This window comes from Fistularia commersonii, chromosome 5, assembly GCF_037954325.1.
Source record: "Fistularia commersonii isolate RoL2024-O1a breed Wild chromosome 5, RoL_Fcom_v1.0, whole genome shotgun sequence".
Classification (NCBI taxonomy): Eukaryota; Metazoa; Chordata; class Actinopteri; order Syngnathiformes; family Fistulariidae; genus Fistularia; species Fistularia commersonii.
Window position 1 is genome coordinate 11,983,940 of NC_141288.1, and position 25,685 is coordinate 12,009,624.

The 25,685-nt window shown below is 40.1% G+C and overlaps 2 protein-coding genes across 3 annotated transcripts in view; both read right to left on the reverse strand.

Moving 5' to 3' along the window:
- Positions 1–1,345: 1,345 nt before the first annotated feature.
- LOC147234090 (chloride anion exchanger-like) lies at positions 1,346–12,692 on the reverse strand. The gene is made up of 19 exons (XM_086147391.1): positions 12,580–12,692; positions 11,686–11,825; positions 11,493–11,603; positions 8,964–9,124; positions 7,953–8,117; positions 6,292–6,444; positions 6,138–6,220; positions 5,898–6,045; positions 5,648–5,761; positions 5,446–5,523; positions 4,873–4,968; positions 4,669–4,775; positions 4,000–4,069; positions 3,794–3,886; positions 3,628–3,724; positions 3,354–3,535; positions 2,821–2,875; positions 1,893–2,029; positions 1,346–1,441 (listed from the first exon to the last, which is right to left on the reverse strand). The coding sequence occupies exons 1-19, from the start codon at positions 12,690–12,692 to the stop codon at positions 1,346–1,348; spliced, it is 2,199 nt and encodes a 732-aa protein (XP_086003517.1).
- A 1,168-nt stretch (positions 12,693–13,860) lies between these two features.
- LOC147234091 (chloride anion exchanger-like) overlaps positions 13,861–25,685 on the reverse strand; it is a 29,863-nt gene continuing 18,038 nt past the window's right edge. For both annotated transcript variants that reach the window (XM_086146839.1, XM_086146840.1), the window contains exons 3-21: positions 25,354–25,493; positions 24,692–24,802; positions 24,319–24,479; positions 23,487–23,651; positions 23,190–23,342; positions 22,980–23,062; positions 21,811–21,958; positions 21,562–21,675; positions 19,440–19,517; positions 19,265–19,360; positions 19,052–19,158; positions 18,665–18,734; positions 18,093–18,185; positions 17,856–17,951; positions 16,390–16,623; positions 16,256–16,310; positions 15,776–15,921; positions 15,058–15,117; positions 13,861–14,307 (exon numbers count right to left, since the gene is read on the reverse strand). In XM_086146839.1, the coding sequence (XP_086002965.1) occupies positions 14,287–14,307; positions 15,058–15,117; positions 15,776–15,921; positions 16,256–16,310; positions 16,390–16,623; positions 17,856–17,951; positions 18,093–18,185; positions 18,665–18,734; positions 19,052–19,158; positions 19,265–19,360; positions 19,440–19,517; positions 21,562–21,675; positions 21,811–21,958; positions 22,980–23,062; positions 23,190–23,342; positions 23,487–23,651; positions 24,319–24,479; positions 24,692–24,802; positions 25,354–25,493 (2,131 nt within the window). In that variant the 3' untranslated portion in view covers positions 13,861–14,286. The remainder of the gene's footprint in view (positions 14,308–15,057; positions 15,118–15,775; positions 15,922–16,255; positions 16,311–16,389; positions 16,624–17,855; positions 17,952–18,092; positions 18,186–18,664; positions 18,735–19,051; positions 19,159–19,264; positions 19,361–19,439; positions 19,518–21,561; positions 21,676–21,810; positions 21,959–22,979; positions 23,063–23,189; positions 23,343–23,486; positions 23,652–24,318; positions 24,480–24,691; positions 24,803–25,353; positions 25,494–25,685) is intronic.

Consider the following 25,685-nt stretch of genomic DNA (forward strand, 5'->3'; position numbering starts at 1 on the left):
AAAAAGTTGCTGTGTAAGATTGAATTGTTTTGTAGAAAAATAAACCAATTTTACTGCAGAGGAAGACAAGGTTTAAGCAAAACTTACTTCACATTCAATGATAATGAAAGACTTTATACAAATTAAGCTGCTTCTGATCCCAGAAGGATAGGAAATACAAAAATGTATTACCAATAAAACGAATATTGTTGGCCAGTTATGCTTTAATATCCACTTACTAACTAAATGCCACATTTTATCTTGATAATATATAATTTAGTTTGGCTCTCCATTGTCATTTAAATTTGTTGCTTTTGTTAATAGGGCTCCTGCAGTGTGTTGCTAGCTGTGAACTTGGTTGCCATGGACTCAGATTTACATTTTACATGGCTATACTTTCAGAGAAGTATGATGTGGGAAGAAATAAATGCATCTTTTCTTTTAGGATTAAATTGCAAAATTTTGTAAAAAAGTTGACCTTTACAATCTCAAGAAACATGTTTCTAGGTGCAGCCAAGGTGTGACGGGGATCCGGCTTGGTGGCTGCAGGATCGAATCTCTGCTTTTTGCGGACGACATGGTTCTATTGGCTTCATCAGGCCATGATCTCCAGCTCTCACTGGAGCTGTTGGCAGCTGAGTGTGAAGCGTCCCGGGATGAGGATCAGCACCTCCAAATCCAGGACCATGATGCTCGACTAGAAAACGGGTGGAATGCCCATTCTGGGTCGGGGAAGAGATCCTGCCCCACGTGGAGGACTTCAAGTATTTCGGGTTTTGTACACGAGTGAGGGAAGGATGGAGCGGGAGATCGACAGGCGGATCAGTGCAGTGTCTGCAGCGATGTGGACTCTGTACTGGTGCGTTGTGGTTAAGAGGTGCCAAAAGGCAAAGCTCTCAATTTACCGGTTGATCTACATGTCAGGGTACCACACCTGATCCCAATTTGTAATCGGCGCCAGCTGCAACAGATGCCGCTAATCAAGATCCCTATAAAGGGCAACGGCACGCTCTGCCTGGCGCCGGGGGATTGTGGCGCTCAGACCACTGCGGATCCCTGCCACGACCAGACCCCATCCCTACCACGACCTGACCCAGTCGGCCGGTGTAACCTCTGACCCCTACCCTGTAACGACCTGACCCAGTCGGCCGGTGTAACCTCTGACCCCTACCCCGTTACGACCGGACCCAGTCGGCCAGTGTACCATGGGGCCCGTCCCGCCTGCAACCCGTCCCGTCTGCCACCCTGCCTGGGGCCTGTCCCGTCTGCAACCCGTCCTGGTGAGACCCAGCCCTGTGCAACTCTGTCTCGGGGCCAGGGGCTTACCAGCGACACCTTACCTGCTGTTTCAACGCAATAAAGCGCTTTAGATCCAGATCCCTGCTCTGAGGTGTGGTTCCCTGCCCGAGTCTGCCCCTCCGCACCGTGACACTACATTACCACCCTCACCTATGGTCACGAGCTGTGGATGGTGACCGAAAGAATGAGATCGCGGGATACAAGCGGGCGAAATGAGTTTCCTCAGCCGGGTGGCCGGACTCTCCCTCAGAGACAGGGTGAGAAGTTCGGTCATCCGGGAGGAGTTCGGAGTAGAGCCGCTGCTCCTCTGCATAGCGGGGAGCCAGATTAGGTGGCTTGGGTATCTGGTCTGGATGCCTCCTGAGGGATGTATACCAGGCATGTCCATCTGGGAGGAGACTGTGGGGAAGACCCAGGATACACAGGAGAGACTCCGTCTCCAGGCTGGCCTGGGAATGCCTTGGGGTCCCCCCAGAGGAGCTGGACCATGTGGTGGGGGAGAGGGAGGTCTGGGCCTCACTGCTCCAGCTACTGCCCCCGCGACCCGACTCCGGATAAGCAGGAGAGGATGGATGGATGGAAGCATGTTTCATCCACCAGCAGTGTGTTCTTACCCCCATGTCTTTACTTCTGTCACACTGGTGTTCTTCAAGTGAGTGCAGCACAGCATCATGGATGGAGGGGAACAACACGGAGGTCTGAATGTCCTTGTCGAAAAACATGGAGCTGTGCAGCTTCTCCAGGACGCAGCCTGTGAGGATGGCGAGTACTTGAAATAGCAGCCATTCGGGCAATCACATTTTGCTCATTATCATTCACTGTGTCCAAACTTAAACACAACAAACTGGAATGTGTACAGAAGTGTTACAATTCCCTTTACTCAACCCTGCACCTTCAAAGAACAGGTTTCACCAATGTCCTTACAAATAGCAAGAGAGGGATAGCATACTGTATTTCCATCTGTATCCTGACACTGTAAAATGCTCCTGTGCATCAATTCTATAGAATTGCTAATTTCCCATGACATAGGAGGGCTTTAAGACTTTAACCTTAAGGTCCACTGATTTGTATCACAAAAAGATTGAAAAATACTTGAAAATAATTTTTCAAAAAAAAAAAGTTAGGAAAAAAGAGAAAACAAATGGAACACGAAACAACCAGAAAATTAACGAATCATTAATTGAAAAATAATCCTAACTGTCCTAAAAGCAACATTAAATCTTCCGATCATCGGGAAGCAATATTGTCATTTGCATGCTTAAACAGCCCCTAAAGATGGAGTGGGCTGTGAGTTTCTAACATTTCTGATATCTTTTCATTGCAGATTTATACCTGAAAAAGGTAAGCAACTCCTTAATTACCACTGATAATAACCCCTCTATAACTTTCCTACCAGGACAACCACTGATGTGACTCACTTTTTCGATCTATCGCCTCTATACAGAAGCCACTACACTGCTATGACAACCTCTGACCTGCGATCAAAGTGGAATCATATTACTGCCATGAAAACATTTTAAAACGGATTTAAATGAAACTCACTGTCATACGCGACAATGTAAACGTCCACATCCACCTGGAGGAACTGCTTGAGTGTCTGTGAGGAGGAGGCAGCAGAGGAAAGTGTTTTGGATTTTTAGTCTACTACATTTATTGGACAACTACAGTTGTTTCAATGTAATGATAAAAAACTAATTAACAAGATTAATCAATTATCAAAAAAATGTTCTGAAACCAAAATTTAGCATGAGTCTGAAAACATTTGGATGTTGAATGGACATCCTGCAGTGAGTAAATCCACTTCTTTCTGATGTTTAATTGACGAATTTCTGAATTGTTGTTTTTGGACATCACAATAATTTTTTTCGATCTTTTACAGGGCCAGTTTTTACACATGAATTTAATAATTTTAATGTAAATGAATCTGTAACTTGTTGTGTAGAAATTTTAGCACAAGTAAGTACAAGTACGTCCGTGACGTATACCAAATAACACTGTATGGATGTCATTTCTCTGGATGGTAAATAGGAACGAGTCTGATGCTGTCACACAGATATAGAACCCTCCTTTTTTACCAATTTGAGTCCTTTAAGAGCAGAGATATCCAGGAAGGCGACAGCAGAAAAGTCCAAGATAAGACTGTGGAGGTCAACTCTGGGAACGCTGATGTTGGCCAGAAGATCTGTAGGAAGGTTCTTGAGTTTCAGGTCCCACGGCTTCAATTTTAATCCCTCAGTTGCTGTGAAAATTAAGCTGTCTTTCATGAAACATGTTCACAAAGGTTTTGATCAACTACCATCTAAGTCAGCTTTCTTTAACTTCCTGCAGTTTTGTTCTTTTATATCTTACTTGATTCCATTTTGATATCATGATCCTCCAGAAACTTCCTGATCTTTCCTAGAGCCTTGTTCCTTTTCCTCAGAACCCTCGCAGGATTGAATCCAACCTGCATCAGCATTGCGTCAATAAAATGTTACAGCTATCAAAAAGTGGCAGGAGCGCGGAAAGTACTTACAGCCTCCAGAAGTTTTTCCCTGAAGAACTCTATATTTGCAAAGAAAATGGGAGATGGAATTCTAAAGATTTTCACTCCCTGCAGCTCAGGTATCTGAAACCAGGACAAACTTGGTGAGCCACACCGTTGTAGATTTATTCCTGGTAGAGTTAAACTGAAAAAAAAAAAATCATGATCGTGGATTAGATGATTAAAACAATTCTGACGTTTGGGTAATCCTTGCGATCCCTGTAGAAGTTTGTCCCCGGGATATTTGCCAAAATGGAGCATCGCGGACTGAGGAGACAGGAACAAATGTCACTATGATACTGTCCTTAGTTGCAGGAGGACAAATCACTATTTTCAACCCTTATGTTGTCTTGCGGGTCAAAAGTGACCCACTACCATGTTTAGCTGTAGGAAAAACACCTTAACCTATTTTTTTCCAACTTGAAATTTTATGACTTTTCCTAAAGAGACCTCATAATTAGAAATAGTTTTTTCTTTATGTTTCCATGTGGGCTGTACACCACTAGGGTACAAAGATTGTCTTATGGGTCATTTTTGACCCGTAGGACAAGGGGAGTAAACACAATGTTAAGAGGGTTAACAGTTGGATAAATCAAAGTCTTTCCTCCTTTATGAATTAAGGGAAATTTCTTGATGCTTTTGAAAATTCTGCTTAGTTTTTATCACATTGGAATGAGTTGTTTTCGCATAACAGAGGCAAATCAGCCATCCCAGGTAGCATTCGCCTTCCTTTATAAATATACAAATGTGGCCATAAGTTGTCTCAACCCTTATGACGTGTTGAACCTCAAGGGGTGCGTCGGGTCTCTACTCAAGCTTGAAGTAGAACTATTCAATTATTCTTTTTAGCGGATTATCATAATTACAACTGGGTTCTGAAGACGACAGTCAGCAGCTCCAACCCCAGACCAACCGCCAGACCCAGATCTAGTCCCAACAGGGTGGCGGCGAGACATGTTCCGACCCAGACCACCTGGAGACAAACACCGGGCTCAAATAAGGAAAACTGAAATAACAGAGCCCAGAGGAGGTGTTTTTCATAACTCATCCAAAAGAAGTGAGGCACTCACACACTCAGGTTTGTCTCGCCTCCACAAGTGCCGTATTTCCCCGAACTGCATCAACATGCCCTTCAGGTTGACAATTACTAAGGCCCCAAGGACTGACTGCAATAACAACACATACAGAATATATCACTGAGGCGAAAACAAACAAAAAACCAAAGGCTTTAAGGATTCACATAAAACAAATAAAAGATGACACAATAGTCCCACTATACAGTGATGATTATAAGTTGATTTCCCACTTCCAGGTATAATGCGTATTATTTCGTTCTTTGTTATTGGGATATTTCTTTTTCTCATTTGTGTTTTTTTTTTCTGTATTTGTTTATTTTAATTTGAATGGATTGTTGATATTCATTGATTATGATGTTTGATTTTTTTGCTTAGTTTCATGGTTTCTCACTGGAACTTTATTTTGTGATAAAATTTTCCCGTGAACAGGGTCGATTGCAATAGAATTCCAATTTTTCTTCATGTTGCATCATCTTCTGGTTCCGCCCTGAGTCTGTCTGGCCAGCCGCAGCCCGGCCCCCATAAACTGCAGCAACATTATTGAAGAAGACACACTGCGCATCTCACCCTGGGAAGTGGCTCCAGCAAGAAGCCCAGAGCCACAGTAACCAGCATGGCCATCATCGCTGAGATCAGCCCAGCAACCTACATGTTTAGTATAATTTTTGAGTAAATGACATTGATATGAACATGATTCTAAAGTAACATAAGTTAAAATGTGTTTGTTAATCAGTAAATGTTTATGATGCTATGTCAAGTGTCTTCTGACCTGCGTTTTGCCTCCTGAGCTCTCCTGCACTGCCGTCCTGGAGAGTGCTGTACTGGCTGCAAAGGACCTGAAGCTTGCACCGAACATGTTGCTCACTCCAAATGCAATGAGCTCCTGCGCAGAAACATGAATCATGTATCTTGTCATCTGACTTGATTCAGATGAGATCCCAAATCCAAGCCTGAGGAAGAACTTATCTAATTTCCGTGAAGAGAGACCCCGCTTTTTATTTTTTTTATATATACATCACCTGGTTGCCATCGATGGTGTAATCATGCTTGACAGAGTAGACTTTGGCCACCGAGAAAGCGACAGCGAACCCCACCACGGCTATGGGAAAGGCTTCCACTGCACTCTCCTGGAAAACCTGCACGCTGGGAGCCATGGGACCCTCATACCTGACCAACAAGAGGCTCCGCCTTACTTGACAATCAAGTTTCCAACACATCTCCAGTCTCTGCTTCATTGCATTAGAAAGTCTGAAACATACCCGCTGACCATTTTGCCAACGACATCAACCTCATATCTCTTCTCGAAGTCGAAGCAGTAGGACACCGCACAAGCTATGACTGTCTGTCAAAAGAGAAATTCATCTTGTAGCCTTGAGATACCACTGACTACAGTGCTATTCTGTCGTAACTCACCATGAGAAACTCGATGGGAATCGGCACCAGCAGCTTGGCTTTGAATCTATCGTTCAGCTCCTTGAAGATGAACACCACCAGCATGATCACTATGGACATTACGAGGTCGCAGATGTTTGTAGAGCTTATCTGGTTAAAGATCACCTCCAGAGTCTGGCGAAACATTTAGAAAATGTGTTGTTATGATTAGGGGTGATGTGTCTTTCTCTGTGTTATCCTGAACAAGAAAACACTTTTTTCTCAGGTTATTTGATTCAGAGAAAAAAAGAAACAACCCCATTCCCACCCCAGCGATATTGTGCCTCCTTCAATTTGGGGTCCTCTACCAGATGCCCGGTAGCTTGAGGGCCTTGTGTACAATCCTTACATTTCCCAGTTGTCTTCTGGACAGAGATCTCACATGCTCTTTCCTGGAATCTAGTGGAGCCATTTAGCTTCAGGGTTACCACTCCTTGTGATCCAATCACTTCTGAGAGTGATGTCGCTGTCACTTAGAATCACTAGATCCACCACTATGGCTGTCTTCTGCCAGTTACCCACCACCGCCACGTCAGGTTGGCTCGCCATCACCATCTGGAACTGGAAGTCCCACGGGATCCTGGCTTGTTCATTCTGGATCGTCTTTGGATGTGTCTCACACCTTAATCCTGGGATGTTCTTGCGTGTGATGCTAGCGACCATGTAATCACACTCCATGTATACCTTCCCTTCAAAGATCTTACACAGTTGGATGTGCTGGATTTTCTCAGGAGCATCTTTGCACACTGTCTGCCACTGCCATTTACACCCTATATAGTTGTTTCTGTCAGATATCCCTAATCCTTGGTACGTATTACATCTGGGCAGGGCCTATAAGAACCCCCCCCCCTGGAGTTTTCCATCTAAGCAAAGTATGAAATGTAATGGCTAAAAGAACTTTGTTCTTATTCTCGCAGCCCTGTGAGCGAAATATCAAGAGAGGTTGTATCTTTGACTCTTCGGAAATTTTCCTCAGACTGGGTAAGTTGGACTCTGGGTGAGGCAGGCTACCCAACACATGCAGGAATTCCTCGTGACTGACATACAGTGAATGCTCGAATAAAGCGGTTGGGAACTTATGGCTCTCGTATATGGCTCTTCTGGTGACGGCATATAGCTCCCAGAGAATTTTGAGTTGAAAAAAAAAACAGTTTGGAACTGCTTTTAAAATACTTGAGATATTTCTTCACAATACTGTTATCTTAAAGTCAACAGAAATTAGATTTGAAGATAAATTTCACGGGTAACCCGTTAGTCGGGTCGCGAACCAAAGGCTTCCGAGCATGTCTGGGTCACTGTAAAGGTGAAGAAATCAATTTAATCAGATTGCCAACTAGTTTATCCTTGTAACAGAAAAGATGGCAAAAAGAAAAAAAAAAGACAATGATTACCGTGCATTCCAGACTGCGTGGACAAAAGAATTTGCATTTGGATCTGCGGTATGTCTAATATGCAGTGATAAAATTGCATCGATGAAACGGTCAAATATAAAGCGACACTTCGAACAAATCCATGCAGCACCAGAGGTCGCATTAAAAGTAATACACATTTAATTTATAATAGGTTAAAAATACTACATGGCGCTCTATTAAATATATTTAGAAATTTTTGGCTTATATGGCTCTAATATATCCTGAACTTACATATATAATAGACAAAATCCCAGTTATCCCTGGAACCTTGATCCCCAGGACAAACTTCAGCTGCGACACCAGGATGTGGATGGCTGCTGATGTAGTAAAGCCAGACACCAGCGTGTCAGACAAGTAGACGACAAGAAAGCCCACCTGCAGGACACCCATCGCCAGCTGCACAACAGGACAAGGTTCACAACAGCTTTAGAACAGTTGTCTACAACAGGGTTTAAAACAGGGATGTCAAACTCATATTGGTCCAGGGGCCACATACGGCCTAAAACATATGACCAGTAAAATTATAACCTAGAAGTAACACTGAGTCCAAATTTTTCCTTTGTTTTAGTGGTAGAAGGTTAACAGGTAAAATATTTATATGTAATGACCTGTTCCTCTAAAAATTACATGACGAATTAATATTAAAAATGAATATTAAAAAAGGAGTGATGAAATTACACCCTAAAAATCTTTTCACTGTGGGAAAATTTGCCACAAGAATTTATTAGAAAATTGATTGGTAGCATGTGTAAGAGGAGGTATAATGTTTACAAGGCTAATGGTGGCTAGTAGGGGTTATTAAATCAATCTTTTTAATTTTGCCTGTTTTTTTTTTTTTTTGCTATAGTTTTTGCGTTTTTTGTAGAAAAGAAAAGATCGTTTTAACTTGATGTTTTTTCCGTCAAAAAATCATTTTGTTTACAAATTTTGAAGCAAAATATAAATTGCAAAGTTACTTTTTAATTTAAACCCACTGTATAAAAACCCCAGATGCAGGTGAAAAAAAACGCATGGGCCACACTAACAAAAAGATTTGATTTCAGGCAGGGGGCCACAAAATATTTTTGCGGCCCTCAGAAAACTTGGGTTGCAAGTCTGAGACCCCTGGTTTAAAAGATTTAAGGTTCTATTTTGTTAAGTTTAAAATAGACTGCTTCTTGCCATTATTGATGTATATTTGGTTATGGGAAATCTTTTTTAAGCCCTCTATTAATGTCTCAGTTCCAATGTTCTTGGAGGTACCTGGAATATCCCCATGAGGAAGGTGACAGAGGAGGCCACCAAAACCCTACGGTGGTCCGGGGTCAAGCCATCAAAATCTGTGAGGTTGGCGTGGGTTCCATTTACTGGTGCCAGGCGGGTCACCACATCTCCCACCATCAAGCTAAGGACCGGAAAAGAGCCTTGGGGGAAAGTGGGTGTGGAACACAAACTTTATTACAAGCTATCTCATCTCCTCTTGATAAAACAAAACCAACAGGTTCAATACATCTATGATCCATAATGACATTTATATTATTCAGGGACAGTGTGGGAACAAGAAGGGTTTAGCAAGAAAAAAGGAAGATTTCAATTTAAATATATGAAAACATATTGGACTTCAATAAAAATTACTTTACACTGTTTTCCCTTTAGCTTTGGTCTGAATCAGTGAAAAAGTTGGTTTTTGGGTTTGATGTGGTTTAGATTTAAATTGCAAACAACTTGTATCACAGCTGGTTTGAAACCAGACAGAGACCACCTCCTCGCCCGAGGGAGATGCTGAGTCCACACCTGCCCGGACAAACGGCAACGAACAGGAAAACCAACAAGAGCACGTTTTAATTAGACCCGACGTGGCGTGGTAAAAAAATAATCAAACAAACCGAACGCACAGGAATTAAATGAGAGGGACAATCATTACAACTGTGTAAACAAGGAAAAGTTTTCTTGATGGGGTGAATAAGCTTGTTAAGTGTAACAAAATATTATCCAGGAAGAGCAGCGCCGCTCCGGTACAAGGCCAAGAAGAGCACTATGACGTTTTTATGACTGATTCGCTGTCTTGTGCAAGGTAGTTATTATAGTTACACAACAGTAAAGGGTAGTTTCAAGGCAATGCAGATTAAAATACACATTAAATGTTAAAAGCAACAATGATAGATTGTATTATTCGCACCACTAACTCTTGCTTGGGAATACTAGAGGCTGAAGAAATTTAAGCTAATATTACAGTGTTCAAAGGTGAACCTAATGCCATATGTGTTCTGAAAACTTTAGTTTAAGCCTGCCATGATTTTCTTCATGCTAAGTATGAGTTAGTAAAATGTAGTATAGATATGAATCAAGTAATTGACCGGAAAACTTAGGATAGAAAAGCGTTCAGATGAATTGCAGCAAAAGTGTGAAAGGACTGAAACTTGTCAAACAAATTTTGATTGCAGTTCTGCACTCAAATAACCCCTACAGCACTCAGCTGGAAACATTACATAACATCATAATCAGACAATAAAAGAATAAATGAGATATATAAAGCAAGCACCTTTATTGAAGGGATGAGTAAAGAATAAAAGGATACAGGACAGTTGTATCAAGACAGTGTCTCGATGATAAAACTGATATGAAAACAAAAGAAATGATTAACATCTCTGAATTCTTGATGATTACAACCCAGTTTTTTTCACAACTGAGATTTAATCACGTTATTTTCTTTGGATTTTTGCATTTCTCGTGCTTGCGGTCACAAAGGGATTTATTACACAGATGGTAGGTCCACTTATCAGTCACTGGCATTTTTTGGAGAGGCCCAGGGTCCATGAGGTTGAAGAAATGATGTTCTATGTTTTGCTACAGACTAACAAAGTTAGTCAAATTAGCTTGGGATCTAATGAAACTTGTGCTCATGACATAGCTTGAACAGGTATATGTGAAAAGCATTATACAAAAATTGTTTCAGTCTGATCGCTTTGTTTATATCTTCCCAAATGAACTTAAACCAAGGGGGATATCAACCAGAGCTCATTTTGTCCAATTCAACAAAGATGGAGTGAAAACACCCTTGTGGTAAATGCCATGTTGGGCCATGCATTTCACACCCATGCCTTCAGTAGTGCTCCATTCATCCATTTAATAACTGTTATATGGCTAAAAAATTGTCAGTCTTTTTAAGATTTCCCTATTGTTCTTCACCTTTTCATTGTGGAGCTGTGTTTCCCCGCGCACTTGCTCACAAAGTTCTAGATCCGCACTGAGTTCCCCCAGGAAAGTTTTGCACAAACTATAATTGTGTTAATGCAGCTCGTGACAGATGCAGCCCGCTCGCTCTGGCTAGTACGCTCTCTGACGATCCAGTCAAAAGGCGTGTGACACGCTGATGTTAGCGTAGCCTTCTAGAGGGCCTTGGTGTCACAACTCAAAATCTGATTGGGTGAAGAAACAGTTTCATCGACATTTATTTTTCGTCAGAGCACCTTTGAATCGGATTCTGCTGGCCTCCAGGCAGATTTCTTTGACTTTGACCCTGCCTGGCAACAAATAACAGCTGAAATTTGATTGGTTAAATGCTCTTTTTTCAATGAAAATACATCTCTGGAAGCAACACAGTCAGGGAAAAAGCAATGAAAGGAAGCGGACAGACCATTTGGTATTATTTGATCAGATCTGAGATTCAAAATATAATTGAGTTTCAATTGTAATTAAAATCAGTCTGTGATTGAGATTTTTTTAGGCCAGCAAAGAAGTCCTTGCAGGCCCTGACGGCCCATCACTGGGTAAATGGTTTGAATGACCTACCTACTGATATATGTCTTGAAGTACCAAGGAAGAAGTAGGTGAGCACAGGGAAGAAAGCTGTGTAGAGGCCATAGCTTGGATGCAGCGAGGCTAGCATCGAGAAGGCCAGTCCTGAGTGATGCCACAAAAAACATGTAGTGCTGAAAATGTTTCCTGTCCTTTTATAAGTAAAAGTTAAAAGTTAGTAAATCACCTTGCATAATGGCCACCATTCCAGTGCTGATCCCAGACAATAAGTCGCCCAGCAACCAATCCCTTACTTTGTAACATTTCATCCATCCGATGATTGGAAGAAGGGACACTGCAACATTCTTTGCTCGCTTTGAGTCACAGCTGAAGGAAGCACATACAGTTTAAAGATAATGATCTACTATGACCCACATAAACATATTTCCACTGCCTAGCTAAAGTAAGCCAGTTGAGAGGGTGGGGAGATTTTTCCATGGGGGGTTTTATTGTTAGGGGATTTTTTTTTGTGGTTTCTGGAAAGGTGGATTTCCCAGCAAGTTACACACACACACACACACACACACACACACACACACACACACACACACACACACACACACACACACACACACACACACACACATTAACATTTCAAGTCTTTCTATTAAAATCTGCAATGAATGTGGTTAGTACAGCAATAAACTTTATCTTTTCATCTCCATTTAACAATCTACATTTTACCGTGCTTGAAGCCTTGCATGAGGTGAGACAGAATAGTGGACCTTTCCGTTGCTTCATGATGGATTCAAAATGCCAGTTTACAGTAAATTAGAAAGTAGAACAAGCTGCATTGAAATTTTATGTGATGATTAGCAGGATAAAAATATCGAATATGTATAATACAATTGGTAAGTTTGGCCCCTTGTTGGTTTAAAGTCTCAACTCATCAGTATGGTAAATATGCTTGGTGGATCATGATCATTGATACTTATTGATACTATCAATTGTATCGTGTTGACAGAAGGCACATGCAAATAAATAGCAAAGTGAACTATTCATTTGACTTTGTTTGAGACATCAAATCAAGAGTATATGAAACTGGAAATCAAATAGCAAAAGATAATGCAGGCTCACTTACGTCAAGTACTGTTTAACATGATCCAGGGTGCTTTTGTGCAACCTGTCAGTTTTCTCATGTTCTTCTGTTAATCTGTCCTCAGAGAATACATGTCTGTCCATCACAAAGCGCATCTTCGAAGTTGCCATCCTGAGGAATCCACGGATCTGAAAAGTGGGGTCCTGAGCGAATCTTCCGCCTTGTTTCCAAGAGAGCTGCAGTCATGTGATGTATCTAATCTGCTATCTGAGATCAATCTAGTCCCTATGCTTGTTTTGTCTTTACTCCATTCAATCATTAACACAATCACATGAATTTATGATTTCAATGAAACGTCATTTCATGTCATATTCAACCTGGGATTTTGATTAAGAAGAGATTTTACATGCTGATCAGAGATCAGTGGATCTGGCTGTTTGTTTTTTGTCAAGGAAGATCGTCATTTGCAAAATTAACCTACTTATCACCTGAGGATGTGTGATGCATTGCTTTTAATGAATTCGATTGTGAATGGATGAATATATAACATAAAGAGTTGTGTTCACAGCATCGGATGCTACTATATCTTGCACTAGTTTTTAGCTTTCTATGCAAAGGTGTTTCTGTGTGTTTTGGTTAGTTAAATTATTCTTTTTCTATTAAATCTCTTTTTTCAGTTAAACGTTAACTTAAGACTTCCATTATTTGTCTTAAAGCTGGGTCAAACAAGGCTGTGCAGTGAATGGAAAGTTAGTATAAATGATCCTGGTACTCCAACCTTGCTTTGGATCTAATATCGAAGATACTGACCGCTACAGACACATACACCTACTCCAACGACCAAGCAGATGATCAGCCTCTCGAACTCCAGGAAAAGCCCTGCAGTGATGAAAAACTGGCCCAACCGGGAAGAAATCCATTACGTTTCTCCAACATTCTGCCTCATCTTCCTTTCCTGCATTCGGGAGGCTGAGCTGGGCATTCGGCTTATAGATGAAGCACATCCTGTGATTAAAAATAAGTATTTCTTGTGTCCTAGGCCTTTTACTGGGCCTTATACAACATAGGATATGACATAGATGAAGGCTGACCAAGCATTAAAAGTGATGCTTTTTGGAATAATTTAAAATTAAAGTCATTGTGTATGATGTGTATATCTGATCACCAGCTATATGCCATTTTGCACAAAGATTAGCAACAATGTCAGTGTTTTTTATCATTTGCCGGAGGCCGGACAAAGTCTCATGACAATTAATAATGGACATTATGTTGAATATCTGTTACGGTACTATTCAATGCTGTGTATAAGATACATAGGACCAGCACATTGAAAAACCTTTATTTGATTTGTGTTACTACAGATAATTTTTTTTGCTGAAGGATACATTTCTTAATATACATATAAAAACTGTAACAATCATCATTCATGTCATAAAATATCAATTCCTGTGTTTAAATGTACATTCATCTATATCAAATTAACTTTTCTGTACAGACAATCGTATTAAAACGTAACCACAAAGATAATATGATACTTTTCTCTTTAGAATTCCCATAAATCAACTATGTGTAGTATAAAAAAACAATGCCATCACATTTCTTACATTATATTTCAACAGTGGAGTAACTGACAGTAGATTGTCAGCTGTACAAAGTGAATCTATACCCCATATTTATTTATTCATAATACAAGTTCTGCAATGCAAAAACATGTCAACTTATATAAATAGTCATCTTCTCATCTTGAGGTTAAAAGTTTGTTTCCGGTGGCTGGGGATAAAGGAGAAAAAGGTAATTAGAAAAGGAATAGCACTTTAAAAAGTATCTCTGAATGACCACTGTCACTTGAAACAACACATAATTATACAGTACTGTATATATATTTTGGAGATAAAAACAAATCAATACAATCGCATACACTACTGGTATTTAATCATGTCCAGGTTAGCATCAAAAGCTGCTTCACTTCAGGGTGAAAAAGAAATGCAAAGTACAGAATTAGGAAAATAAGTCATAGGTTAATTTCCTGTATGAATTAAAAATACAGGTTTCAGTGTGAACGTTTTATGTTATTTATTTGCATTTATGGTAAAACTCCCCATATGAGTCCAAAGATAGTGCCTGTTTCCCTTAATAAAATGCAAAATACTAGTTAAGGAATGTGATGTTAGCAGTTAACTAACCAGCCCTGCTCTGTAAAGGTGGATCAAAAAAAAGGTAGATCACCTTCAGAGCTGGATGTTCGGGCTAGTATTATTGAGTTTGTCATGCAGTTATGGGAGTTAACTTTACCAAGTAAGCTGTCAAAGTGCAGGGGTTTAATATCAGCAATAAACAGGATGTATCGTCTTTTGGTCAGTGGAAATGAATTGAAATCAAGTTCTTTCTGAAAAATAACTGTAGAATTTATGTAAACTCTTTAAACTCAAATATGGATTTTAGAGGGTTTTCCAGCGCTAATGTTTATGTTTAGTGTGAAATGTCTCTCAAAAGTGAGAAGCTCCAGGCATTCATACACACATTTTTGTCTCTGCTCCTTAGACTGCTGTCAGGGTGCAGAACTGTGACTGATGTCGAGATCTGCAGGACAGAAGAATGAATGAATTAATGAATTAATGGATGGATGACAGAATGAATGAAAATCTATTTAGTTACAGGTCATTTTATGACCAGATTTATGAATGGAGGGAAAGGGGACGTGGAGTTATTTGATGTGAGATATGAATATGCAGGGAATAGGGTTAGATGGAGGCAGATAATTCACTGTGTTAATCCCTGAAGGGGAAAATAATAATATGAAAGGGTATGTTTTCACTAATTTATCAACTTGAGCATTTTATTTTAATCAGAAACAATTGATTATTAATTGGCCCTTCTCTGTATAAAACCTGTGGGGACTCAACACTGAGGCAAAATAAACAACCACCACAGGACCACACAAGAAAATTACATACTTCCGTCCAACACATGAAAGTAGAGAGTGACCATCATTTGCTGACCGTCATTTATTAAAGATCAGATCAAGGATGTGGCTTCAGTTTGCTATTGCTCATAGGCTTTTGCAGCAACTAACACTAACTCTACATTGTTGATCAGAGCTGAAGCTGTTCTCCTTTATGAATCCCTTTTGTGTATATGCATGCACATTTTCAAAAAAATAGCCTATTCATCATGTAGAGTTTTTGTTTTCTCGCAAATTAAATGGACTTCATCAGTTTTGAAAGTTTGTTTCCTCTACCTTGTCACATTTGGATATTTTTTCATTACATTCTTGATGCTCTTCCAGGATATGCAACATGGCATCATGCAGCGTCAGATAGAACATGGATGGCCTCACTTCATCGTCGAAGAAGCCGCAGTGATGTAATTTCTCCAGGATGTAAGCTGTAGACAAAACAAAAACCGGTCATGTATCACAGTTATTCTAAATTCTTTGTGACCTTCAATGAAAAGCAGTTCCCCCGGAACAATCCACCATCAGCACATCAACCAACAATGTTTTGGTCAATAGCGTTTCTGTTGTTTTTTTGCAAAGAGAGTCTAGTGCAGACTATAAATATAATGTAATTGTAGCCATTTACCTCATAAAATAGATTGCTTAGTTTTTAAATGCCTTATTACAAGGTTGTCATTTGGTTTTGAAGAACTTGAACTGACACAAAATGATTTATTTGATTGAGGGATTTGCTTGTTTGCTTGATGTTTGCTTGATGCTTACGGTCACAGGCAACAATGTAGACTTCCACATCCACCCGAATCAGCTCCTTCAGCGCCTGAAAAAACACCAAAGATGGTCAGACAAAAGGCAGCCCTGAGTCGGAGTTGGGGTTGCTTCAGTAAAGAACAACGCACTGTTTTGAGCCCCTTTAGACCAGAGACATCAAGAAAGGTGACAGCAGAGAAGTCCAGGATCAGGCTGTGCACTTCCACTCTGGGAACCACGATGCTTGCAGGGAGTTCGGCATGCCAGTTGATTTGGATTGGCAGGTCCTTGAAGTCCGTAGGCAGATCCAGATCCTCCTTGTTGTTCTTCTCCTCCTCCTCATCATCCTTGATCGGCCCACATGTGGTATTCAGGAAGCCATCCTTATCATGACAAAAATCAATTGTCACTTTATTATTTATTGGAGGTTTTGTTGATTATCATGAACCTTCCAACCAAAGTCCTCCGGGAACTGTGATTGAAATCTGCAAAGATTGCAAACAAATAACTGACTATTACGTTAAGTATATGTATTAAGTATGTGCCTCCCCCAAAAAAGAGGGATTCTGAAACCTTTTTTTGGACTAAACCAATTAAAGCAAACTACTATTTTAATAATGATTTTAATAATCATGATAGTGACAATATTGGTGATAATAATGCTAGCAATAATGCATTTGATGATAGCAGTAATTGCAATGATAACAATCATTAAAATTATATATTTTTTATATATATATAAACAATTATTATTATTATTCCTTTTATCATTATCTTTATTACCATCGCCATCAGCATCATAATCATCATTATTGTTATTATCAATAGAATATAGAATAGAATATATTCATGCAACATTGGAAAATTTCAATTTACATTGCAGAAATGACAGTCGCATTAAGATATAAGACAACACAAAATATGTAAACAGTGTTGTGCAAAAATGGAAACTGGAGCCAGGTACCAGTGGTTTACAACAGTAGCACCTATGAGTGAATGAATGAATGAATGAATCAAATGAAGTCAGTTGGGAGGAGAGCTCATTATTATTATTATTATTATTATTATTATTATTATTATTATTATTATTATTTTAATCATGTGAGTAAATCCCACATGAAATAAGTAAAGAGGCTGAAATTCAATCACTCAACTGAATTTGCAATAGGCTAAAATAAGATAAAATATTCACTGTATCACATACTTTCATAGAATTTTAGCCACCTACCTTTGTGCTTGAAACTAAAAGCCTGTTGTAGCCATCATGTAATGTGATTGTTGGCTCACATCACATAAATAAAGAACTAATAACAACTAATAAATGCGTAGGGTGAGTAACACCATATACAAAAAAAAAATGAATTTGCATGAAAAAAACATATACATGCTGTGAACAAGACCAAATTAATTCCGGTGCTGTGAAGGCTGGGCTTGAACACTTTTATTATCAGTATCAATAAACACCGATTAAACATTTAAGTTATAAAATGCTATCACCGATGCTGTCATCTTGATTGACCCCACTGACACACCAAGACATAACTATGTAGATGAGTGATACTTTTATGTTTCAAGACAGATTCTTATCAGCCTGCAGGTCAAAGTCAGCGCTTACTTTTGTCCACTCAAGATCTCCATTCTTTAGAAGTTTTCGGATCCTTCTCACTGCTTTGTTTCTCTTTCTCAACACTCTCAGTGGGTTAAAGCCGACCTGTGTGATATTTTAAAATAAAGGGAGTTATCTTTCATTCCTGTGACTCATTAATTGCATTAAAATGTCAGCTTAATTTGGATATGAACTGCTATTTTGACATTTCATATTATTTTATTCTTATAAAACATGTGGACTTACAGCTTCCACCAGCTTGCTTCTGAAGAATTCAATATTGGCAAAGAAGATTGGTGACGGCATCCTGAATATTTTCACCCCATCCGGCTCATATATCTGGAAGAGAACATTATTTCATTACATAATCGCGTACGCTCTATTTACAATAAACTACAAATTGCCTATTAACTTTGTTGGCAATAGATTTTCAAATATCTATAACCTGGTAATCATTTTACACTTGAGAAATTTGAGAAATTGGAAAAAAAAGAACAGGCTTTACACTATTATATGAAATTTTTGACAAGTAAGCATAATTTTCATTACTTTCATTATTAATTGATTATTGACTGGTTGTCAAAGTAATGAAAATCATCTGTGAGTGTCGGATAATGTTTGCTTATTTTGTCCAAAGATTATTTATTTATTTATTATTTATTACTTTTTTTGTTGCATCCCTAATTCTTAGCAAGAAACTGCTTGAATGTCACTGTGTTAAATGGAAAAAAAAATAGAATTTTGAGAACTTTTCTCAGCAGGACATTGTTTTTTCATATGAATAATAGCTAAAACACCTTTGAACCACAAGCACTTACATCAACATGGTCCTTTCTGTCTTTGTAGATATCAGTTCCTCTGATGTTGGCAAGCAGGCTGCAGCGAGGGCTGAGGAAGGAACATCAAACATCCACTGACAGTTAAAGACCGTAGATGTACCGCTACGCCTTTTTGCCTCGCTTCACACACAATGTGAGTTGTGTGATGTTTCTGTTGGGTTTTTATGAAGCAGTATATAAAATTCTCCTCATGGTTCTTTCGTAAAACGTACGAGCTTACTTAACATTACCCGCATGGAATGAGCCCTAGAATTAAATTTACCTTATTTTAAAGTTTGTTGTATTTTTCATTAATCTAAAAGATAACACCACTAAAAGAAACAGATACAGTATATGATTCCATTCAGGCTCTTGACGGGTACTTACAACTGTGTCCTGAGGATAACGGTGAGGAGCTCCACGCCAAGACCTACTGCCAATCCCAGATCCAGCCCCAGCAATATTGCAGCAAAGCAGGTCCCTACCCACACCAGCTTTACACAGACAAATACATACTCGGTGGGATTGGTGTCCTTATTTTAAGCTTCGCATTGTAATCATAATCAAAAATCAGTCTTGTGGGTGTTTGTGAAGACATACGCAGTCTAGTTTGTCTCTCTTCCACAGGTACCAGGCATCTCTGAACTGCATCAACATGCCCTTCAGGTTGATGATGACTATAGCACCCAGCACGGACTGGTAAACAAAGTGTCAAAGGTCAGCCATGCTTTATCTAAATAATTTCAGACTTTCACCAAAGGCCCAGGCAGTTCACCTTTGGGAGTGGATCCAGCAGGAACCCAACGGCCAAAGTGACAATCATCACTATGATGGCAGACAGCAGACCAGCGACCTGAGGGCGACAGAAGAAACAGGAAGAGACATCCAGAAGCGTGTCCAGAATTTAGTTACAGTTATATTGACACTGCACAACAGAAATGACTTGACATATCCATGTGAGTACAATTTGCACTACATGACGCTGCTCACTCAATGCCTCTGCTTTAATTCAACCCAATTTTATATTTCTGCTGCAAACATAGAAAACCCAACTGACTTCTTCTATTATTGAAATTTGCCATTCAGGATGTATTAGGGGTTTTTCATACACTATATGGCCAAAAGTATTCACTCACCCATCCAAATAATCAAAATCAGGTGTTCCAATCACTTCCATGGCGACTGCTGTATAAAATCAAGCACCGACGCACACAGATTGTCTCTACAAATGTTTGTGAAAGAATGGGTTTCTCTCAGGAGATTAGTGAACTCCAGCGTGGAGCTGTGATCAGATGCCACCTGTGCAACAAAACCAGCCGTGAAATTTCCTTGCTCCTAAATATTCCACAGTCAACTCTCAGCTGTTTTATAAGAACATGACCGTTTGGGAATGACAGCAACTCAGTCACAAAGTGATAACCCACATATACTGACGGAGCGTGGTCAGCCGATGCTGAGGCCCATAGTGCGAAGAAGTTGCCAACTTTCTGCAGTCGATCGCTACAGATCTCCAAACTTCATGTGGCCTACAGATTAGATCAAGAACATTGGGCAGAGAAATTCAAAGAATGGGTTTCCACGACCGAGCAGCTGCATCGAAGCCACACATCACTAAGTTCAATGCAAAGCATCACATGCAGTGGTGTAAAGCACGCCGCCACTGGACTCTAGAGCAGTTGAAACCGGTTCTCTGGAGTGACAAATTGTGCTTTTCCATCCGGCAATCTGATGGGCAAGTACGGGTCTGCCGGTTGCAAGGTGTGAAGTTTGGTGGAGGGGGGGGATTATGGTGTGGGGTTGCCTTTCAGGAGCTGGGCCTGGTCCCTTAGTTCCAGTGAAAGGAACTCTGAAAGCTTCAGCATACCAAGACATTTTGGACAATTCCACGCTCCCAACTTTCTGGGAACACTTTGGAGCTGGCGCCTTCCTTTTCCAACATGAATGTGTACCAGTGCACTAAGCAAGGTCCATAAAGACGTGGATGACAGAGTCTGGTGTGGATGAACTTGACTGGCCTGCAGAGAGTCCTGACCTCAATCTGATAGAACACCTTTGGGATGAATTAAAGCGGCCACTGAGAGCCGGGCCTTCTTGTCCAACATCAGTGTGTAACCTCACAAATGCGCTTTTGGAAGAATGGTCAAAAAGTCCCATAAACACACTCCTGAACCTTGTGTATAGCCGCCCCAGAAGAGTTAAAGCTGTTATAGCTGCAAAGGGTGCATGGATGTCATATTGAGCCCAATAGATTAGGAATGGAATGTCACTTAAGCTCATATGCAAGTCAAGGCAGGTGAGCAAATACTTTTGGTATATAGTGTATGTAGTGTATCTATTTGTTTGGATTATTTGCAGACATGTTTGACTGGAGGTCAGATTGCTGAGACTTCCAGAGTTTAAATGTAGATCAGGCCTGGCCAACCTGTGGCTCCCGAGCTGCATGCAGCTCTTAAGTTCACGTCGAACTTTGTATTAGTGTGTTTTTTACTTGTGCAATCACGTGCCGCTCCAGCGTTCTCTGCGCACAGCAAAAAAAAAACACACAAACACAAAAATCAACATGAACGTATCAGCCGCATGTCGCTCGGGAGCCACAGGTTGGCCAGGCCTGATGTAGATAAATGATTTGACAGCAAGCAACATAGGATGAAGTGAACATTTTGTAAATGTTCCACCAATGAAACAGGTAGATGGGAAGTTTGGTTTTGTTTCATTTGGAAAGTCTTCAGTCACTGAACTTTAGAACATAGTGATAAATGTTTGATAGACGAGTTGTGTGATTTCACCAGTTTCTAATTAAGGCTTTGCAGATAAAGTCTATTCTCCTTAGCGGGTTAAGATCAGCAGAACTTTTTAAAACTAACACAGTGGAACATGAAAAGAATGGTGATATCTACCTGAGTCTTCCCCCCTGTGCTCTCCTGCACGGCGCTCCTGGAGAGAGCTGTGCTGGCGGCAAATGATTTGAAGGAAGCGCCAAAGATGTTACTGACCCCAAAAGCAATCAGTTCCTGGATGGGAATCACAGATGATGACACATTTTGACTCAAGATAGCGCAAAGAAAGCCAAATATATATATATATATATATATATACTGTACATTTATTCAGATTGAATGATGAAAATGCCAGCATCCTCTCCTCACCTGGTTTCCATCGATGGTATAATCATGTTTGACGGAGTAGACTTTGGCCACGGAAAAGGCAACAGCAAAGCCCACAATGGCCATGGGAAAAGCGTCCATCACCGTGAGCTGTAAGACCTGCAGGTCTGGAGCTACCGGAGGCTCGTACCTGGGAGAAGATTACAGTTTATTAAAAAAGAGCCTCACTTGACATACTGTGAAAAATCCCAAAAATCCAAAATAAAATGTAGATGTTATTGTTCTCTTGTTTTTATTACTGAGAGAAGCCTACATCAGATAATGTGATTTATTTATTAGGGCTTAATCTACAGAGAATCTGTATAAATTAGATGGGATTCATTTGAACAGCATGAGCCAGATGGATTTCCAGACAAACTATCACAGACATTTGTGTCATAATTGATATTATCTGCAGCGCAAAAAATATTCAAAAGAAAAATTATTTCAAATAATTAACTGGTGTCCATTTTGATGTCAGTGTAGGCCTGTCACAAGCTGTTATCTGATAATAAATCAGCAAAGAATTATTAAAATTTCTGTTAAAAAAATGGAATACTTGATGTACCAGCATCCAGTATTTATAAAAGGTATTCAAGTAAGAAGGATGTTGTTTTTTTTAATCAGCATGAAACAATATACCCAAACCTGAAAGTTTAGATGTGGATAGAAAGAAATCAAAGGATCAGATGAGAGGAAATTACTTTGTTTCTGAAGAAAAAGTTGACCAAAAGTAAGCATAACCTATATGCAGTTGTACTTCAACCCAGATGGATTTTCCTGGTTTTATTTGCCCATGTTTTTACCAACAACAGAACAGGTTTCAGTTTAGAATTTCTCATTCTAAAAGGATGAAGGAATTCATGGAGTATATTTTCTCAGAGTCTTTTTCATTTAAATATCTTGGTAACTTTGTAACCACCTTTAAAACTCTTGTCCCAAAATAAAAATAGATCACATCTACTTACAATAAAAATGTAAACACATGACCTCAAAATTAATTTATAATGACTACACATAGTGTAGTAATCTGTCATAGTTTATAGAAAAGATGACAATCAAAAGGAAGAAACAGGGATTGTCCTTTTGACATGTATTTGTATTGACTGTCACAATATTTGCATTTTTTTTCAACCATTTCTGGGGGTGTTAAGGCTTGGAAATAGTCCTACCCTTGGGGGATATAGCCCACCACATCGATGCTGTACTTGGTCTTGAAGTCGAATGCGTACGAAACTCCGCAAGTGATGACAGTCTGTGGAAGAGGAGACACAGAGCAGTGAGGGGAAAAATTGCCTGAGAGTCTTAGCGTAGGTTTATAATCACCGATTTCCGTCTATGTTAGTAAAAAAATAAGTCCCCGTGTGCACAGGTCAGCTCACCATGATGACCTCGATGGGAATGGGAAATGGCAGTTTGGACTTGAACCTGTCGTTGAGCTCCTTCACAACGAAAACCACCACCATGATCACCACGGAGATCACCACATCGCACACATTGATGGAGGTAAACTTTTCAAAGATGCGACCCAGAGTCTAAAATAGAAGAGAGCGGTAGATCATTTCCTCCATTCCATTCCATTTCCTCTTTTTCGTTTTCTTCGTCATTCGTTTCATGACGGTTGTTATTATTGGAATCACGACACACAGTTACGTCCTCAATGATAGTGTTTCACTTACATATACGATAGAAAGGGGGCCGGAGATTCCTTTCACGTCCAGGCCGAGCACAAACTTCAGCTGTGACACCAGGATGTGAATTGCAGCAGCCGTGGTGAAGCCGGAGACCAGGGTGTCAGACAGGTACATGACGACAAAGCCCACCTGCATGACACCCATCGCTAGCTGGAGAAAAAAAGAAAAATAGACATTAGTAAAAAAAAAAAAAAAAAAATTTTTGGTTGATTTTGGTATTTCATGCTGGCAAAATTAAATATTGTCTGAAAATGGCCCAGATAAGAACCCTAATAAGATGTTACCATGCTGTGATGTCAGCCAAATTCTTCTCTTTATATGTGTGTGATACTTGCCGTTAAATCTGTTCTCAACCCAGTAACAAGCTTTGATTGAACTACACTTTGAAAAACCTAATTTATTTACTTTATTAACCTTTCTGTCCTCTTATATTTTCCACTGATGTCTGAATAATATCCTTGAAATCTACTTTGACTTAGGTAGAAACCTGAATATTGCTGCCCCTTTCCTATCTGGCTCGGTGGCATTTGCAAAGTGGTATTTATGCAGAGAATGTTGTTTTTTTTTTAAAAGTGAATATAAAAATGTCTGGCTAAAATCTAATGGTTACCAAGAGAACAAGGGGAACTTGGTGAGTCTGGAAGCTCAGCCTTGAGCTTTCGCCTTCACCTACAGTTCCTCAGATGGTGGCGGAAAGACAACAAGGATCATGTGAAGGCAGAGAAGCGAAACGCTGCACCTCGGCTATTCTAACCTGTCGAGAGGTTTCAGCCCTTGAAAAGATGATGCTACGCTCACGAGGCGACGAGAGGCTCACCTGCATGACACCGACCAGGAAGGTGACGGACGAGGCCACTAGCACTCTCTGCTCGTCAATTGTCAGGCCTTCGAGGTTCGTGCTGTTGGACTGTATACCCTCGTCTGGGACGAGCCGCGTCACCACTGTGCTGATCATCATACAAAGAATTGGGAACGGACCTGAGCCACAGAGATAAAGAGGAAAGGGGGAAATATAAAAGGGTCAAGGTTTGGAGGGAAAGACAGCGGGGACAGGAATGTGTTACAGAGAGGGAGGGAGAGACAAAAAAAGAGTGAAAGAATGAGAGAGAACTTGGAGGGCCATATACTGTAAATGCATGCACACACACTTGCACACAAACATACACACACGCACACACACACACTCTTACCCACTGAGATGTGTCTGGATGTGCCAAGAAAAAAGTATATGATGACGGGGAAGAACGCAGTGAAGAGTCCATACCAGGCAGGGAGGGAGGCTAGCAGACAGTAGGCCAGGCCTGGCACACACACACACACACACACACACACACACACACACACACATCAATCATTATTTTTGCTAAATGCACTCTCTTCCTTTCATTAAAAAAAAAAAACAAAACACATGAACATCTGGAAAGCGAAAGCATTGAGGAAATTCTCCACCAATAAAAAATCCATAATATTGATATAAAGCGTCTTTTCCATAAACTGCAATATCAGTGAGAAATGTTCAGGCACAGATATGAGAGTCGCAGGTTATCACGCATTATCAGTTAACATTCACATAGCACAAAACACATTAATGATTAAACTCTTACATTTTAAAAAAGGGAAACCAGAGACAATGGAATGACTCAAAATAAAGCTGAAACAAAAAAAACTCATATTCTAAATGATCCTTTTTTTCTTTTTTATTGAAAGAGTATGTTAAAGCTATTGATTTCTCATTAATAGGTGACGCAAATGATCATTTAATATTCTGATTTGAATCTGTGCTTGTTACTAGATCGAGAGTGTGAATCCACCAGTCACTGTGTTTAGAGCGGTCAGCAGATGTCGGCGTTACCTTGCAGGACGGCCACCAATCCGGTACTGACGCCCGACACCACGTCGCTGAGCAGCCACTCTTTGACCTGGTACATTTTCACCCAGCTGATGATCGGCAGGAGGGACAGAGCTGCGTTCTTGACTCGTTTGGCATCACAGCTGCAATATCACATAATACATCCAGTTAAAGAAAATAGGAATAAAGGTAATGTAACTAACCACCTGCGCACCCTCAAACATGCATACACACAACATGGACTGCATGTCGGTGTGTGACAATCAGAAAAAGCAAGTACAGGCAAAGTTTTAGTTTCGGGGTTTCCAAAATAAACCTCTAACTATTCCTATCGC